The following is a 19,333-nucleotide window of genomic DNA, read 5'->3' as shown; positions in this document are numbered from 1 at the left end:
ACCCCTCCTTGGTCTCTCCAGCCCCTGTGCTGTTTCCCGCCCCCCCCCCAGCTTTGCCAGGTTTCCCCCTCCCCTCCCACCAGCTGCAGGGGATGTGCCTGGATGAAGAGTGGGTCAAGGTATGATAAATGTTTCATTTACCGGCCCTTTCTTTTCTGAATAGAGAGACAGTGATCCCTACTGTACTGTTCATTCACAAACTGAAGCAGTTCACTATGCCTCAACTATGAATGTATCAATGTACAGAGCTATCCCTGTCCAATCATTCAGTGCAGCTGAGGCTGCAGAGATAGAGACTGAGGGCTGTGCCCTTAATCTCCTCTCTCTGTCTCAAAGGTGAAACATCAGAGGTCTGTTTAAACCCCTAAATGCTCCAAAAAAATTGTCAAAAAGTATTAAATAAAAATTAAAAAACTATCGACACCAGTGGCGGAACTGCCAGGGTCACAAAGATGGCACATGTGACTCAGGCCCTGGCGTTGTGCCACCAGGCACAGAGGGAAGGGGGGCCCTTCCTTCATGGTTTCTTGCACTGGAGCCCTAAAGGCTCTACTTACACCACTGTATCCATCAAAAGAAAATAGATAGATAAACTTTAAGGCTGGATTCACATTGTTCTGTGTGTATGCAGCATGCATAGATGGGAATGGGTCCACATAGGTTCCCTTTATCACTAAACAGAAGCTTATAGATGTTAACTAGCCACATTGGGTTTCTAATTGCAATGCATTTTTATGCAGTAAAATATATGAATACTTCTACATGAAAAAAAAAAGTGTGACTAGGCTCCAATACTTTTTATTTATATGCCAGTTGGACCCTTTGTGGAAGAAGTGATCACCCAAAATTCTTTGGTGCAGACAAACAGATGACCTGGAAAGGTGCACCAGTCAACCATACTGAGGACTCTACATAATGCTGGCCTTTATGGACCGGAGGTGCAAAAGAAGATGAAAACCATCTGAGGTTTGACAAACAGCACGGGAGTGACTCAATTAGGACTAGGAAAAAGGGTTTTATAGTCAGATGAGACCAAGAAAGACATTTCTGACCAAAATTCAGTTTTGTGCACATGGTATACATTTGACTAGACGTCTTGTTAAAAAAAACAAAAATGGATGCCACAAAATTATAATAAAATCCTGTGAAACACCCCATCTCAGTCCGTTACAAACACTATGGTTGAATAGAAATGGCAAACATCAGGTCAAATTAACATCTAAATAGAAGAGTGACAATAGGGTAAATGTCCTACAATGGCTCATTCATTAGTGTGACCTCAATCCAGGCTCAGGATTCATGGTGCTAGTTGAAAGCTGCAGAGTGTAAGTGGCATTCAACATGAACATCCCCTGCAAGCAAATCTGCCTGAAAGGATTGGCCAAAATGACTCCAGAACAGTTTAAAAATCTGGTAGATGCTTTTACACATGACTGGTTATTCAAAGTGAACAAGATTTGCTTTTCACATGATTGCATTTTTGAAATTCACTATTTTCATCAGTGAAGATTCTCAACTTCTTTAGTAAATCAGCCCCAAAAAAAGTAAAAAAAAAAAAAAAATTAAAATGGAGAACACACGCAAACATTTTGTATACTGGATTCACTCGTATTCTAAAAGCCCAGAGACATCTTCAAACATTTTTCACCAGTTTGCCTCTGCTCATTTTTTTTCCAGCAGAGCCGTTACCCTCCTCCCTCCAGTGGAGCACTATTTATTCCTATGCCAAGATGAGGTAATATTACGAGTACAACAAATGTAATACCAAATGCTTAACCAGCACATGTGACATAACCACATTCCCAAATTAATTCAGAATTAAAATCAAAAGAAAATATATATTTTTGGTCGGTGCACAAACAGGGAGGTATACCCAATGTACAGTAGTTGCTGGGTGTTAGTTAAAAGGAGATGTACAGCCAAAGCTCATTTGGTTGTACTCCTCCTGTACTCCTGATCACAGGAGTGCAGTTCGTTCTGCACTCCCTGTGACCCATTTTCAGCAGACAGCAGGCTAAAGCCCACTGTCTGCTGTCAGAGCCGGTACAGGCTCGGGAAAGATGGCGACCATATGGTTGGGATCCACCCACATGCCTGGACAGGCACACAAATGATCCACAGGCTCCAGCGCCATGATCTCCTCACTGCAGGGTGCTCGCCTAGTCCCAGCTGAAGCAATAGCAAAAGAAAAGTCTGGATGGCTGCACACCAAACTGACATCCAAAAGCCTTTATTCACATAAAACCATGAAGAACATGAGGGGCACTACATGTACAAGCAAGGGAGGAACGGCTTACGCATTTCACACACAAATTGTGTGACCGGCACCTGGCTCAACCTCTCAGAAAGCCACTGAGAACCTGAGTCGACCGCTCTCGCCCCCTCCTCAGCCCAGCGCTCCAGTCAGCAAGGACTGGAGCGCTGTGACTGACAGTCACCAGCTCTCTGCTCAGGGAGCACTGAGAACCAAGCGATCTGTGGTGTTTGATTGCTTGGTTCTCAGTCTTACAGCCGGCAGAGGAGAGATATAGCATCAGACTGATGCTGCATCCACCTAGGTAAGTAGGAATAAAAAAAAATAATAATCTTTAAAAGTGGAAGAAAAGCCTAACTATAGGTTTTCCTAAAAATGTTCCCTCCCATTAGCCTACCTATCCTGCCTACCCTGTATAAAAAAATAAACAAATCTGTGTACTTACTCATTTTTAATTTGTTCCAATCCAGTCATGTGATCCCACAGTTCCGGCTCCCCCACATCAGTGAGTGGCTGCTACAGGAGACAGGAGAGAGTACCGACAATGGGCCATGGGTGACGTCATTGCTTCCGAAATTCATTGCCATTGTCTAGCGCGCCCTTATACAGAGCTGCAGGATCACGTGGGCAGAGCGGTGTTGATAGGCAAGAACACAGATCTTTTTTAATACAGATTAGGCACGATAGGTAAAAGAGGGTGAACCAGCCTAGTGCATTATCCCACATTTATTAACATAAAAGCAACATAAAATGTATTCATAAACATGTGAATAAAAATCGTTCATCAAGCTAATTGTCCATAGCCCAATAGTCACCGACTTGGCAGGCTCCACGTAACGGACCTCTCTGGGATCCTACTTACTGACGTGTTTCAAAGGATAGACCAGCTTCACCAGAGCTTTATCCTTCCAAACGTGTCAGCTAACTAGGATCCCGGAGAGGTCCCCCTGTTCCATGGAGTCTGCCAAGTCAGTGACTATTGGGCTATGGACAATTAGCTTGATGAACGATTTTTATTCATGTGTTTGCGAGTACATTTTATGTTGCTTTTTTATTTGTTTTACGTAGTGGCTACAGGACATCCCCAGTCCTAGAGGGCAGCAAGGCTTGGAGCTTATTCCTGTGGACTGGAGACTGTACTAATACTTGAACCAGACTACACACGTATGCGCAGGGGATTGGTTTGTGCTTTAGGCCCCATTCACACCTGAGCGATTTTCTGCTTGTAGCTCTTAAATGCTCAACAAGCCAAATCTTCTTCATTTCAGTGGCCCTGTTCACATATGAGTGTTCTGTTGCCTGAAGCAAAATGCCTGAAGCTCAAAAAAGTACACAAGCTTCTTTTGGCAGATTACAAGTGTTTTTGGCCCTATAGACTACAATAGAAACGACTGACTTGGGCATTTTCAGCTCAAATAGCAGCTCTCCAACCCCTAGTGCTTTCTATTAGCTAAACAAAAATGCTTGAAGCTGCAATACACTGCTAAAATGCTTTATCTTGTAAAATGCTTAAAAAAAAAAAACAAAAAAAAAAAACCACCAGAAAAACGCCAGTGAATCGATATACTCAGGTGTGAATGGAGCCTCAGGCATAATAGGTAGGAGAAGGGGGAGGAAACATTTTTAAGAATAGATATAGTTAGGGTTTTCTTCCACGTTAATTCTAAATGAAAACATAATCCTCTAGTGCTCACCTCTAGTTTTAAAAAATGCATTGAATAAAAAAAAATGGTGTTGCTCACTTGCAGTGGCGAACCTAGTTGGTGTGGATGTGGCTGTCAGCACCAGGTACCACTACTTAGAAGATGCTCTGATGCAGCTGGTAGCAAAATGCAGAGTGGCAGCAGTGTGCCAGGACCTGGCACTAAAAGAAGGCGGAATCTCTGTCCTATAGTTAAAATACAGTCCTGGCTCAAGTGGTAGACAGAGCTCAGAGTGGGAACATGTGTTTAGGTAAGTAAAATGCTGAATACCAGTGCTGGGGGGAGTATTATTACAGCCAGCTACCGACCAATGCATGGGGGGGTGGGCATTATTGCTACAGCCAATCGCTGACCACCAATGCCGGGGGAAGGGGAGGTTGAATTGGGCGGCACTGTGGTGTAGTGGTTAGCACTTTCACCTAGCAGTAAGAAGGCTCGCTGGTTCGAATCCCAACCACGACACTATCTGCCTGGAGTTGGCATGTTCTCTCTGTGCCCGCGTGGGTTTCCTCCGGGTACTCCGGTTTCCTCCCACACTCCAAAAACATGCTGGTAGGTTAATTGGATCCTGTCTAAATTTTCCCTAGTATGTATGAATGTGGGTTAGGGACATTAGATTGTAAGCTCCTTGAGGGTAGGGACTAATGTGAATGTACAATGTATATGTAAAGTGCTGTGTAAATTGACAGAGCTATACAAGTACCTAAAATAAAATAAAAAAATAATGGGAAGATGAAGGAATTTACCATTAGCCATAGAAACAAAAACCATGAAAATCAAAGACTTTGTTACTCGAAACACCAAAAGGATTCATGTATGGCATACAATGCCCTTGTAAAAAGGTGTATGAAGGACATACCAAAGGAGCACTGAGGGTAAGGCCTCATGCACACGAGACGCTGTTAAACGCGCGTTCAGAGGCAGTTGGACACTTTTTTCTTATGTGTCCATGTACACAGTCTCGTTTTTTGGCGTTTTTAGGCAGTTGTGTTTAACCTCGTTTTTCCAGAAGCAAAAAAAAGTGGTTCAGACGCAAAAGTTTTCCATGTTTCAGATGCTAAACGCGGCTAAATGCCGGTATCACGTTTAGCCGCTTTTGTGTTTATAAGTGTTTTTAAGGAACCCTATTTTTTGGACCAGGAAACACAGAAATATGATGGTAAACTGCAGCAGAGAATGACATTTTGCGACCCGACTTTGGGGCCCCATATCTCTTGGTGCTAGGAACCCCACATGGATATGTTGTAGTATTAGTTCCACTGTGTTAGCACGCCAAATTTGGGGTTCCTAGACCTAAGTGGCCCTGAGATACGGGGCCCCAAAGTTGGGTCGCAAAATGTCATTCTCTGCACGCAAGCGCGGTAAAACGCTGCTAAACGCGGCATGCAAATGCAGCAAAATGGGCATTTCTAACCGCCGGTTTCAGCTTTTAAAAACATGTGTTCAGCAGATTTTGCACCGGCGTCTCGTGTGCATGAAGCCTTAGGATTAAGGAACTTTTCTGCAATAACCTGCGGGAAAGTTTAATTAAACAATCCTCTTTTTACATTTTTTCAGATGGTCTGTAGTAGTAACCTAAAAAGGAACCTTCCTTATTTGGATGGATAGAGGCTGTAGGACCACATTGGAGAGGTGGAAACTATTTACATAAAAATAAGGTAAAAAAGAGAAAGGAAGAGCGTTACTGGCAGAACCACCAGGTGAAAATAGAGAAAAACAGCCTAAAAAAAAAAAAAAAAAAAAAAAAAAAAAAAAAAAAAGCAGCAACCACATCTAAGGACTGGTACTGCTGCAATATAATATATACTATACTACTTTTATTTATTTATTTTTTTAATTACACTCTTAGTGTAGACAGACTGAGTAAACAGGGTTTCTCCAGATTTCCAAAGATCTTGTGCTTTGGGCATGACATAACACTTGTTTTTATTTTCAACTGACACATTTCCACTATAAACAATAAAAAAAAAGAAAAAAAAAAAAAAAAAAAGAGCACAACGCTAAACTGCACTGTCTACCTGCGGCGCACAATAACAACAATCCTCCAGACACACAATCACACATACCCTGCCATACCAAACATATGGCAGCCACTGAAGAGGCAAACGGTGCACAAAGGACATGTGATGTAGCAGTGAAGCATATGTTGTTTATTTCCCCTGGTTTAACAAAGCAAAATTACTGACCCTTGCCATAAAAAAGCTGCTATTTTGTAAAGCTGCACACAACGGAGCTAGTAGAAAGCCCGTAACATTTAGTGTCCATTATTTCAAACTCAATGACTCTGAAAAGAAAGCAGCTGTGGGGAAAAACCTAGTCCGCCACGCCTGCCCTAGACATGCAGCTGGTTTGCCATTAAAGCTCCAGATGTGAAACATAAACTGTAATTATCTCAATGACTAACCAGCACTTGTACACTAAATAGATGTTTTGTCCAACTGCCTGCAAGTAGCGGTTAAACATTGCATGGGTATTATACTGGTTGAGTTGTCAGATCCTTGCAGTACTAGAAAGGTAAATCTGAAGGCAGAGTAGCCCATATTCACTAGAAAAAAAGAAGAATGTAGAATGGACAAATAATTACTGTTGCCAGGGTTAGCTGGTACATACCAACAGTGACTACTAGATTTAGATAATAGTAGAGTGAAAAAGCTAAAAGTAAGATAAAATAAATGTCAATGGTATATATATAAAAAAAAATCATTATATTGCTTCTAACATTTGTCTTTAAGATTATTCTAAAAATAAAGTTACTGCCTAATCAGCGTTTAACCAAAACGATTCAGCGTTTTCAGGAGGTGTACATAAAAAGTGTCCAGTCTGAAAACAGACTAAAATCAGAACAGTTATGCTGGTTATACACTGTGCAAATTTCAGTCGTTCCTGATGAACTGGCTAAAATTCGCTTTGCAGAAGGCCCTGTCGGTTCTCTTCTGCCAGACATCGTTTAACTGAAGAAGAATCGAAGGAGTCGCATAGAAAGTTGCAAACGTTGTTCGGGTATTTTGACATGCACCGCCGGCAGCTGTCAATATTCAATAGTAATATTAGTAAAATAGTAATAGCATTATAAAATGCCTGTGCCCCATGCTGTGGTCTCAGGTGTCAGCCCCTACTTCAGTACTGTATCCTCTATTGGTGTAAGAGTTGGCAGAAGGAACTACAGAGTGCAACTGGGATCCAGGCATTTGACACGTCCGGAAATGTGTTCCATGTGAATGGAATTTTGACCCAGAGTTTCACAGCTGCTACCTAGGGATTAATAGAGAGCTCTGACACGAGAAAGGGAGCAATGATGAGCTTTTAACAACCCCTGGCATGGGTACTGTTAGATGGGATAGCGAGAGGAAGAACATGTTTATCTTTTAGATGCCTGTAGACATGCCCAATTTGTCTGACTTCCTCTGGTTTGTAAAACAATTAATTGGATATAGACAACAGCAGACATAGCTGGTCAATTGATCTCAGTGAAACAGGTTTACTGGACAGGTAAAAAAATAAATAAAATGTTTGATCTTAATTGTCTCTCTCAAGATCATCCAGGTACTGGGTTGCACATCTACCTATTCCATACTCCTGCTATACAGGCAAAATCAAACAAGCCCCTATAAACATGGATGAATGTTAATGCATGAAGCTGTCAATTAGGCATGCAGATGCGATCCTTTGTGGTTTCTGGCAATTTTAAAAGGTCACATTTTAAAGAGTCTGCCGTGGTCAAATGTATACATGCCATGGCATAACACATTATGTTAGCAACTAATTTTATGGACAGTCTCCATTATTTAGTAAATGGACCCAACATTGCTTTTAGAATACGATAATTATTACTTACTATAGTTATTTATAAAGGGCTCTTATATTTGACGCTTATATATGGAATTTTGTAACACAGTATAATTATTAGGTGTCTGGCATAATTTGTGAGCTAATCAGATAAAAATCCTTAAAGACACACATTATCTTTCACCTTCTTGTCTTTCCAAGTATGTATAAAAATAGGTCACCTCTTGTACATAGTGACAGCTGTCCAATAATGTCTCAAAGATTTTAAATATTCTGATGCTCCAATCACTACTTACCAGAAGAGATCAGCCTGTTCCCTGACAAATGACCTGCATACAGAGATCGGCACTCTGTGTAAGACTATCCACAAACAACAGTGAGGAAGAACACATGAAAGAACAGGAAGACAAGACATCACAGATGACTAGAGGCATTTCTCTATACCTGGGACTGAACTCATTAATAATTAGGGAGCGTTCTGGTTTATGACTGATTAAGCTGTCACCTGTCACATACGCAGCCCAAGGAGAAATTTAATGATGATACAATACTTAGTTCACACAAACAGCGTCTTCGTCTGTCTAAGACTTCAGACACTTTGATGTTGGTAAACGCAATTCTAGAATTAATTATACTGGTGCACTTCTTATTTTAGAGACTCAACAATTAAAATGAGTTAAATATATCTTGCAAGTTTACCAATAAACTCAAAAAAGATAACCCTACTATTGTCCTTCGTTGTAGAAGAGGTGGATGTATTTGTTGTGCAGATATCACCAGTGTTGGCCCTGTCAATAAATGTGTTTCTAGGAGCCTACTTTCCCATTAAAGAATAACATACCATCATTTCAGTGACAATACTATAATTACGTATTCATTTACATGTCTGTATAGAGGGATGGAAAAAATATACTTAAAGAACCCCTTTTAATGATCTCATGCCTAACTTAGCCTGTTCAGAGCAACACTAAAATGGGTTTCCAGTCTGGTCCCTAAGGGTCGTGTATTTATCATTTGGGTACTGACATGTTGCTTGGAGTATGGTGTGCACAAGGTGGCGCAAGGGCTGTCCACCAAACACAGAAGACCCTATACCAAATATTTTTTTTATTTTGTAGCATATCACAGCAATCATGGAGGTAGATGCCATACATATAAGCCCTTCCCACAGAAAATAAAGCACAGTCAGTGAAAGTGGCCAAAGCTCCAAAAGGCAAGTGTGGATCCTTCCTTCTTCTCTACAAAAATCAAATAGCATACCACAGTTTGCAGCATGCAAGTATGCTCCCAAACGCTACCGATATCAAACACTCGCTGTTTTAATCGCATTATGGCAATATTGCGATGATGTGGCAGACTGGCCAGAAATATTACATCAAAATGCTAATGGAATGTTCAAAGAAGGTAGATGACAAAAGATGGCATTTACATGTAAAGAGCAGCGGGGATATATTGGCACTAAATACTTGTTTTGAAAAAACAGGGAATGTGAGACAGACTAGGGAAGGAGGCAGGTCCAAGCCTCCGAAACACGATTCTTGACAGCCCTATCAATTGACAGGTGTCTCGCCGGTGTCTGCATGGTCTCTTGGCAGAGGCTCCAGTGCTCTTTGTGGCTGCTTCCCAGGCTACTCCTGTGATGCCAGTTCCAGAAGAGGCGGCTGAAATCTGGCCGTTCACATTCACCGATCCTTGATCTGGACACTGATTACAGAGAAACTCTAATACTCATTAACGGTTGTGAGTGCAACTTACACTTGTTTTTTATTTTGTCCTGATAAACTTGGTTACTGCACTATGGTCTGCTCGCCACCCCCTCTCTCTTCCTCCTTGTGAAAAGCACACCAAAAAGTCCAGAGAACTTTACATAGTTTAGAAGGGTTCACATAAAAGTTATTAGTATATTGCTTCTTAATTGACTATTTCCTTTTCCATCTAAACTCACAGACCTATTGTAATCCAATAACATGACCAGCAGGCTAGTCTTATTCCTATTGTTTGGCTGCAGTCTGAAAGTGAGATTGCATTCTAAAAGTGAAAAGCAGGGGGAAATTCAGCGAAAGTCTGATAGGAACTGTGCTATATCTATAAATAAGGATTCTGTGAGGTACAATTCCCATTAAAATGGCTTAACGTAAATAAAAAATAAACTTAGGCCAAGTATATAAAATTTTGGTGGACACGGCAGGTAAAATTTTTTTTTTTTTTTTTTTTTATGGTGGCAGGTGAAGAATTGCGTTGCTAAAAGCAGTAAAATTGGGGTGGTGAAGTTTATGCTGCTGGGAATGGGGGAAAGGAGGACCCACAAATAGTGCTGCCAAATCAAACAAGTGACTGATTTCATATTAGGTAGATTTTCTGATTTCCTTACCAATGGTTCTAGCTCCTTCCGATCTATGAGGTTCAATTCCGTCACAAAGTAGTAAAAGTGTTTGTAGCAGGTATTGACGTGTGCTTCTGCTCCCATGATTATGATACGGTCAAAGTGATGAATGTAGACATGGACGAATACACGGAATAGTCTGCACAGTATCTTCTTGCAGATCTGCAGGAAATTCTTTGGAAAAGGAACTCCTATCAATACAAAACAGAAAGGAAAAACAAAGTAAGTACAGCAATAATCATGAAATAGAAAACTGTTAGGGATATACTTATACCAGTTTTTTAAGAGAGTAATAGTACCGATACTTTATCAAGTACTCGCCGATACGAATTACTGATACCTATTTTTAGTGTCAGATCCGGTTCGCATATATGTGATTTGGATGCATTTTGAACCACATCAGTTTTGCATGGTATGTGAACCAAAATCCTTTTCTATGGAACCTGCTCACATGTGTGGGCCAGCCACAGTGCGATTTAAGAGAGTCAAGTACGATTCTCAGCCCGGTTCAGGCGCGATTTCCAGTGTCATACACTCTAATGCCCCGTACACACGGTCGGATTTTCCGACGGAAAATGTGTGATAGGACCTTGTTGTCGGAAATTCTGACCGTGTGTAGGTTCCATCACACATTTTCCATCGGAATTTCCGACACACAAAGTTTGAGAGCAGGCTATAAAATTTTCCGACAACAAAGTCCATTGTCGGAAATTCCGATTGTGTGTACACAAATCCGACGCACAAAGTGCCACGCATGCTCAGAACAAATAAAGAGATGAAAGCTATTGGCTACTGCCCTGTTTATAGTCCCAACGTACGAGTTTTACGTCACCGCGTTCAGAATGATCGGATATTCCAACAACTTTGTGTGACCGTGTGTATGCAAGACAAGTTTGAGCCAACATACGTCGGAAAAAATCCTAGGATTTTGTTGTCGGAATGTCCGATCAATGTCCGACCATGTGTACGGGGCATAACAGTTTGCACTGAAATCGTACCTGAACCGCTGAACGAAACCACACCGGACTCTTCTACAGATCTCACTGCAAACCGGTTCCGCAGAAGGCCTCTCTTTTAGTATTGGAGTACTCATGCAAATGCTTAGTATCGGCACTGATATCGATATCGGTGCAACACTAGTACTAATGGTATACATCTACTAAGAATTAGATTTGTTACATTGCTATTAAACCATAAATTAGATAAGTCAATCATACATTTTTGTATCATTTATGTATACCAAGTAGTTTGAAAAAAAAGTGATCATATACAGTAACATACACAAAATTAAACAGCATTTCCTGTAAACTCCTTTTCTTGGAGTTCATTGTGGGACACAGGGATCAGAGACATTTGGGCTATACTGCCGCCTAAAGGAGGATTTGGACACTGGTAAACAAAAAAACATTGACCATCCTGGTGTAACAACTCCCACCCCTAGTATGTCTGAGTTCTGTAATAAAGTAGTACCCAGAGCAATATCATAAAAAACAGACACGGGACCTTTGTCCCTTAATTAACTCCAAGAAAAGCATTTTATGGTGAGTTCAAAATTCCTATTTTCTTTCTCATTTATTGAGGAACCCAAGATTCAGAGACATTTGGGACACTAAAAAGCAGACCAACTGAGGGGTGGGAAACACAGCAAACAAAACTCTAACAGACCAAACTATAAACCAATGGGGACTGCCTGCATCTCAAAGAGCTGCCTGAAGGACCCTATGCCCAAAACTAGCATCAGAAGAGGCCTAACAGGCACCTGATAAAACCTAGGTGAACAGAAGATCAGGTGTCAGTCTTGCAAACAGCTGCCTGATGCCAAGAAGCGTTCACGCATCTAGTAGAGTGTGCCTTGACAGGAAAAATTGGAACCTTGAGCCTTTAAGACTTTAAGCTTTAATGATGGAAGGTCTGAACCACAGAGCAATGATGGAACAAGAAGCTGGTTTTCCTGTATGGAGACGATCAGGGATGAAGTGTTTTTCGAATGGAGGCATTGGCCGAGAGGTAGACATGCGCAGCTCAAGCTACGTCCAGACTGTGTGATGGGAAACCTCCTTTTGATGTATTGGGCTAAACGGAGGGGGGGGGGTCAAAATTGCAATGTCCTGTTTAAGCTGAAAGGCCAGGCAAAACACCTCTAGGAAGGCGGCGGAACTTTTTTTTCTTAAACAGAACAAAGTTGCCTGTTCAGACACATACCTTGCAGGTGATGGCAATAAGTAACAACCGTGTGTGAATGTGGAAAGAGGGAAGATCCCTCATACAACTTAGGTGGGCACAGGGAAAGCCACATGAGAAATACCTAGGTCTCACAAGAGTAAGAAGCAATCTTAAGAACATGTGCTATTATCTGGGCTTTGATAGTTTTTGGGGCCAAATGTTGATCCATGCCAGATTTAGAACATGTCAGGGTTTGGTCCCAAGGATGAAAATTTCGAGGTTGAAAGTTTTTTTCCCTTGCGCCAAGTAAATTTTGCCTCCATGTGTGATGATAAACCTTTAAAGAGAAACTCTGGCCAACCTCCCCAGTTTTTATGTTTTTCGGCCCCACTTACCTGGTGGTGATATCTGCACATTTCAGATACTCACCCATCCAGTGAAGGCTTGCTATTGGGGCACTCAGCAGTGGGGGACTTAAAGGAGCCAGAACCGCCAGCGGGGGACCCAAAAAGAAGTTGATCGGGGCTGCTCCATTCTAGGCTGCTGGTTTTAGGTCCTTGGAAGGAAACCCTGAAAACCACTTCTAGACCAAAGAGTTGAAACTGTGTCTCTCTTGCAGAAAGCAGCACTGGTGGGAGGGTGCTACCCCATGCTGGAGAGCAACAAGAGCACAGCCTGCGTGACACTTTACCTATCGATGCAGCACTCAATTCCTTAGCATTTTAACCCTTTCTGTGGAGACAAGGAAAAAATGGCATCTAATAATGGTGCCCATTGGTTTTAATAAATAAAGTAGCTCTCAGTACTTGGCCCACACAGCTTGCTTGCTCATTAGACTAGGTTCACTCTAAGTATTCTAGTGCGATTTCAAGGAGCACGTCAGTGCAAGTTGATGCGGTTCAGCTGCGATTCCAAAGAATTTTTCATTCGATTTAGATTCTTTCTCTCTGCTCTAAAAACGCATAGGAACTTTTTTTTTAAATCGCATGGCGATGACACTGCATATAAGTGGACAGCCACCATAGAAAACCATGTTATTTCACTTGTCATGCGATTCCATGCATTATGGAATGAATCCACAATTGCATCAGTGTGAATTAGGGCTTAATGTGTCTTCAGAGACTGGGTCACACCAGACCACAGTTCCAAACCTGGAAACCATTCTCAGGCTGAAGGTGGCCATACAGAGTTAGAAATATAACCTATTTCTGCTAGATTGATTGAAATTCAATTCGTGGTTGGCCCTCTTGGCAACATGCAGCTTGACAAAAGTCGATCTTTTGTTTAACATTTGTTGAAGGAACAAAGTTGAACAATTTTCAGTACGGATACAGACACAAAACTATGAGAAGCAAGCTTTTTCAGAAGAAATGAACAGAAAAATCGAAGCACATCAAAAGAATGATTTTATGACATATTAAGTAATGAGCTAACAGTTGAATACTCCAATGTTGAACAAAATATGATGAGGTCAGCAGAATAAAAAAAAAACTAAGAAAAAGAACAGGAAAACATGTTTCAACACAAGCATTACTTTGAACTGCTCTATAATTTATCATTTACCATGAAACAATTCAATTCAAACTTGGAGTTGAAAAAGGGTGAATACAGAAACATATACAGAAGTGAAATACACCCCCTCTACACATACATATATATAACAGGGAGTTTGGGACTTTAAATGAAGCAATTTGAAATGCGGAGGATTAACATTGTAATTTTATTAATATTAGTAAATATATAGTAAAGGAATTTCATGTGTATATACAGACATACATATATAATTGGCACAAAATTATAGGCATATTAGAAGGAAAAGTATAAGCAGTAGAATACATAATTAGACTGGATAAGTCATGATTAAAGTAATGTTAGTATAAAAGAGCTTATAGCCTATAGGTGCCAAGGATGGCATATCCAGTAACTGATAATAAAATTGCATAGCGAGATGATATAATCATGATATTAATAAATTGGTAACATCAAGGTAACAATGGATAGAATTCTGGCATCAATTGTAGCTCGACGCGTTTCGTGGATGATTTTGTCCACTCATCAGGAGCTGATGCATAGTAATCCTGTAGGATATATACAAAAAGTCAACCTCAATCCGTATAGAGAGGAATAAAACAAAACAAAAAATGCTGGAAAGATTTTGGCCAGACAAGCACTTACCAACCCTGACACTGAGCGTGGCACATGGCAGATGGTATGGAGTGGGCCGGGGGCAACAAACCTTGTTTCTTGTACTAGTTTTTTTACACAATTTTTTACATTCCCCCTACCCATTAACTCACACATACCCAGATTTTTCACTATTTATTTCTTCTATCAGATCCCCTTTTTATTATATAACCTTCACGGTATTATCTACGAGCACTTTCCATACATGGGCATTTCTGGACACATCATTTATATTATTTCTCAACGCAATTTGCTCTATTTTAATTAATATACAAATATACACCATTTTCAATATTTATTCCCAGATATCTTTTATTTTTTTTGACAAGCCATGCCCCATCATTATTGTTACACTCATTCCCTCAATCAGACCTCCTTTATTATATGACTTCTATTGTATTACTCATCAGTAATCTTCATATACAAGTATCTTTGTATACATTATTTATACTATATAATACTCAATATAACCTATTCTGTTTTGAATGAATACTGATATACTATATTTTTTAACATTTATCCTCAGGTATTTTTACTTTGACAATCCATTTTTATCATTGCTGCCACATGGAGATCACTTCACTACCTATACATTGTCATTTTATTACCTGATGTCATCCAGACATTACATGCTGCCTCAGCTCCCGCTACGGGGTTTGTTGCCCCCGGCCCACTCCATACCATCTGCCATGTGCCACGCTCAGTGTCAGGGTTGGTAAGTGCTTGTCTGGCCAAAATCTTTCCAGCATTTTTTGTTTTGTTTTATTCCTCTCTATACGGATTGAGGTTGACTTTTTGTATATATCCTACAGGATTACTATGCATCAGCTCCTGATGAGTGGACAAAATCATCCACGAAACGCGTCGAGCTACAATTGATGCCAGAATTCTATCCATTGTTACCTTGATGTTACCAATTTATTAATATCATGATTATATCATCTCGCTATGCAATTTTATTATCAGTTACTGGATATGCCATCCTTGGCACCTATAGGCTATAAGCTCTTTTATACTAACATTACTTTAATCATGACTTATCCAGTCTAATTATGTATTCTACTGCTTATACTTTTCCTTCTAATATGCCTATAATTTTGTGCCAATTATATATGTATGTCTGTATATACACATGAAATTCCTTTACTATATATTTACTAATATTAATAAAATTACAATGTTAATCCTCCGCATTTCAAATTGCTTCATTTAAAGTCCCAAACTCCCTGTTATATATACCTGATTTCGGGATGGAGGCGACTAGTGCGCCTCATTTAAAGTCCCAATTCCCCCTTTTTTCTGCACCTCTACACATACATGCACACATTATGACCACCCACCATAATCAGTATTAACCTCTGAAGGTATGTTGTGGTATCTGGCACCAACCAGTAGCAGATCCTTCCTGCGTGGTGGGGCCTTTGTGGACTTGTTTTCCCAACACATCCCACACATGCTCAATTGGATTTGGAGACCAGGTCAAAACCTCAAACTGGGTCAACATGGGCACCATGATCGATCTGCAGCTACGCAGCCCCAACTGCAACAAACTGCAATGCGCTGTGTGTTCTGACTCCTTTCTATTGGAACCAGAATTAACTTTTTCAGCAATTTGAGCTGCAGTTCTACTGGATTGGACTACAGCCTTCGCTTCTAACATGCATCAATAAACCTTGGCTGACCATGACCCTGTCACTGCTTTTCCATCCTTGGACCACTTTTGGTTGGTCCTGATCACTGTAGACTGGGAACATCCCACAACAGCTTCAGTTTTCTAGATGCTCAGACCCAGTCATCTAGTCACTACAATTTAGCCCTTGTCAAAGGCACTCAAATCCTTCTGCTTGCCTATTGTTTCTGCTTTCAACACATTAACTTCAGGAACAACAGGTTTACTCGCCCTCTCATGGCTTAGTAACATAATGCATCCTGGGATAGTTATGAAGTAGCTACCCCTGGAAAAAGCGGGGCCCAGCATAAGCCGGAAACCTGAAAGTGCTACTTTACAGAAAGAAAAAAAAAAAATATAAAAATAAAATATAATTAAAAATATATAATATAAAAATAATATTCACTTTTCTGTAAGAGGGATGGATATAAGAGTGAGTTAAGTTCCACTTTAACCTGCAAGTTAAAAAATGTGCATGCATGTGCAAAACGGTGTTGTCTTCTACGTTATCCTTATGTCATCTTGTAGACTACATTCATTAGCACTAGTGTGAAGTGATAAAGGGGGTGCTATGATCTGAGATATCCCACGCTCTTATTCCCCTGCTCTTTTGCTCTATTACAGCAAATGTTTTTTTTTTTTTTTTTGAAAAACAAATAAAGAAAAAAAGCACAGGGAAGGGCTGGGAGCAGAAATGGGAATATAATGACATAGTAGGGAGGTGTGGAAAGCCTATAGCCTCTGGGCTGTGAAGTTTGCAGAGCTGAGGTCATAGAGGATCCCAGGTCCTGCACTGTGCCTGCCCAGCAGCTGGTAGACATTCTGGAAAAGCCACATCATTTTGAATGCATACGCTATTTGTACCATACAATTTAAGAGAGCTTGCATTAGAAAAAACGAAAAGCTTTAGGTTTTGCTTTAAGCAGGACTTTGATCTCTTATCCCAATGCAGTATGTACCCATGAGAACAGATCACAGCAGAAAACATAAGATGTAAGATAAACAGGACCATTAAAAATGTTTGTAAAAGGCATTTTTTTTATTTTTTATTTTTTTAACTAAATAAACATGTTATACTCACTTGCTCTGTGCAATGGTTTTGCACAGAGCAGCCCAGATCCTCCTTTTCTAGGATCCCCCGCCTGCACTCCTGGTTGCTTCCCCACCCCGCCAATTGCTCAGAAAACAATTCTACGACTAAGGCTGTTGCCGAAACGCGCCAGCTTATTTGCTTGGCACTTCATGTAACCAACCATCAAAATATATATATGGACTACAGAGTTGCCGGAACAATCCTTTTACTTGTTTGTGCTCATAAAACAAGCCGCTTGCTATGGGGGAACTCATGTGCTCGCTCCATAAAGACACACAGAGCGTAGCTCGGCCCTGCCCCCTCATCACTGGCTGCGATTGACAGCAGCAAGAGACAATTCCTGTGTCTGAGTCAATAAGGAGCGAGTGAGCTCTGCTCTCATGCAAATCGCTGAGCCCAGGTTCACACTGTAAACCACAAGTGAATTGCACTGCATTTCTGTGCAAATCGCATGCCATTTTATGTGTTGCAATTTGAGGTCAATCAATTTGGATGGCTCAAATTGCACAACATCCGCATCAAAAAGGTGCAGGCAGCTTTTTTTTTTTCTCCGCAACACCCAATGCGATTCGGTTCAGGCAAATGCACTGCATTTGCGACCTGCTTTTAGGGTGTCATACGTTAACTTTCAATTGACACCTGCAGCAAATCGCAGAACACAGTGGGATTGTTATGTGGTGTCGAGATTGGGCTCAGGTAAGTATAAGAGGGGTGCTGCTTGCAGAACATTTTTTACCTAAAGGCATAGAATGCCTTCAGGTAAAATACCGTTCAGTCTGCCTTTAGAACCACTTTAAAAGTCGAACACTATATATGTTAGTGATGAGTAATTTTGTGTGTCCTATTATCTGCAGTTGGTTGTTCTGCTAAAAATCTTCCCTGCAGGGTCTTCTTAACACAAGCGACTGTTCGGCAGAAAAGGTCAGACTGAACGATTCCGTCGGACATTCCGATCGTGTGTGGGCTTCATCGGACCCTTTCTGTCAAAAATTCCGATGGACCTAGAAATAGAACATGTTTCAAATCTTTCCAACGGACTTGAGTCCGATCAAAAAATCCGTTCGTCTGTATGCTAGTCAGACGGACAAAAAAGAACGCAAGGGCAGCTATTGGCTACTGGCTATGAACTTCCTTATTCTAGTCTGGTCGTACATCATCACGTTCAAAACGATCGGACTTTGGTGTGATCGTGTGTAGGCAAGTCCGTTTAGTTGGAACTCCGTGGAAAAGTCCTTGGGAGTTCAGGCGGACGAGAAGTCCGGTCATGTGTACACGACATTAGAGTCACTGGATACCACCCAGAGCAGCAGGGTCGGGACAAGGGAGGGGCAGCTGTCCTGGGCGCAGTGATTTCATATGAAAGACTCCCCTGCACACTGTATGTTGGTAAGAGAATTGGGCACACATATCATAAAGGAGAGAGGTCCAATTTGGCATCTTCGCCCTGGACACTGGATGACATTCTCCCAGCACTGCAGAGCAGCCATCTTCAGGCACTGTGAGAGTCAACAGCAGCTGCTGAGACTGTGAAAAATTGTGCCATCCGCCTGCCCCCTTCTGCCCTCTCCACTATTCACATTGCTTGTATTGCTACACTCCCACAATGCATTGCAATCTGTGAATAAAGGAGAAGCTGAATGACAGGATCTCCACCACCCATTCACAGAACATGATGCATTGTAGGAGAAAAGTAATCAATATGAAGGAGATAAGACCATAAATGAGAGGGCAGAAATGTATGGTTCAGGGTTGTCTTTCTCATCCAGACAACATTGGTGAGGGAACAGAATACAGTCTGCTAAAAAAAAAAAAAAAAAAAACTCTGTATCCAGCCGTTGTGGCCAAGGAAAAAAAAAGAGAGCCACAGGCCAAAATGAGACTCTTGGGTTATAAAGAGAACACATCTGATTTGTACAGCAATGACAAACGTACTCAGATTTCTGTAGGAGGCAGACAGTACAATCTCGGAGTCAGCAGGTCTGTTAAAAAAAAAAAAAAAAAAGCCATGGCCCACCACCGGCATCAATTAAAATGCTCTGAAAATAAGATTCACTACATGGCTCTGCCTTACAGTACCCACTCACAATGACAAATACCA

The 19,333-nt window shown here is 41.0% G+C and overlaps 1 protein-coding gene across 3 annotated transcripts in view; it reads right to left on the bottom strand.

Moving 5' to 3' along the window:
- The window catches only part of MOB3B (MOB kinase activator 3B), a 140,847-nt gene that overhangs the window by 12,402 nt on the left and 109,112 nt on the right, over window positions 1-19,333 (bottom strand). For all 3 annotated transcript variants that reach the window (XM_073635874.1, XM_073635882.1, XM_073635891.1), the window contains exon 3: window positions 10,115-10,317. In XM_073635874.1, coding sequence (XP_073491975.1) covers window positions 10,115-10,317 — 203 coding nt within the window. The remainder of the gene's footprint in view (window positions 1-10,114; window positions 10,318-19,333) is intronic.

The sequence above is a fragment of the Aquarana catesbeiana genome, linkage group LG01 (genome assembly GCF_042186555.1).
Source record: "Aquarana catesbeiana isolate 2022-GZ linkage group LG01, ASM4218655v1, whole genome shotgun sequence".
NCBI lineage: Eukaryota > Metazoa > Chordata > Amphibia > Anura > Ranidae > Aquarana > Aquarana catesbeiana.
The sequence above is the reverse complement of the archived record's forward strand: the minus strand, read 5'-3'. Positions and strand labels throughout refer to the sequence as shown.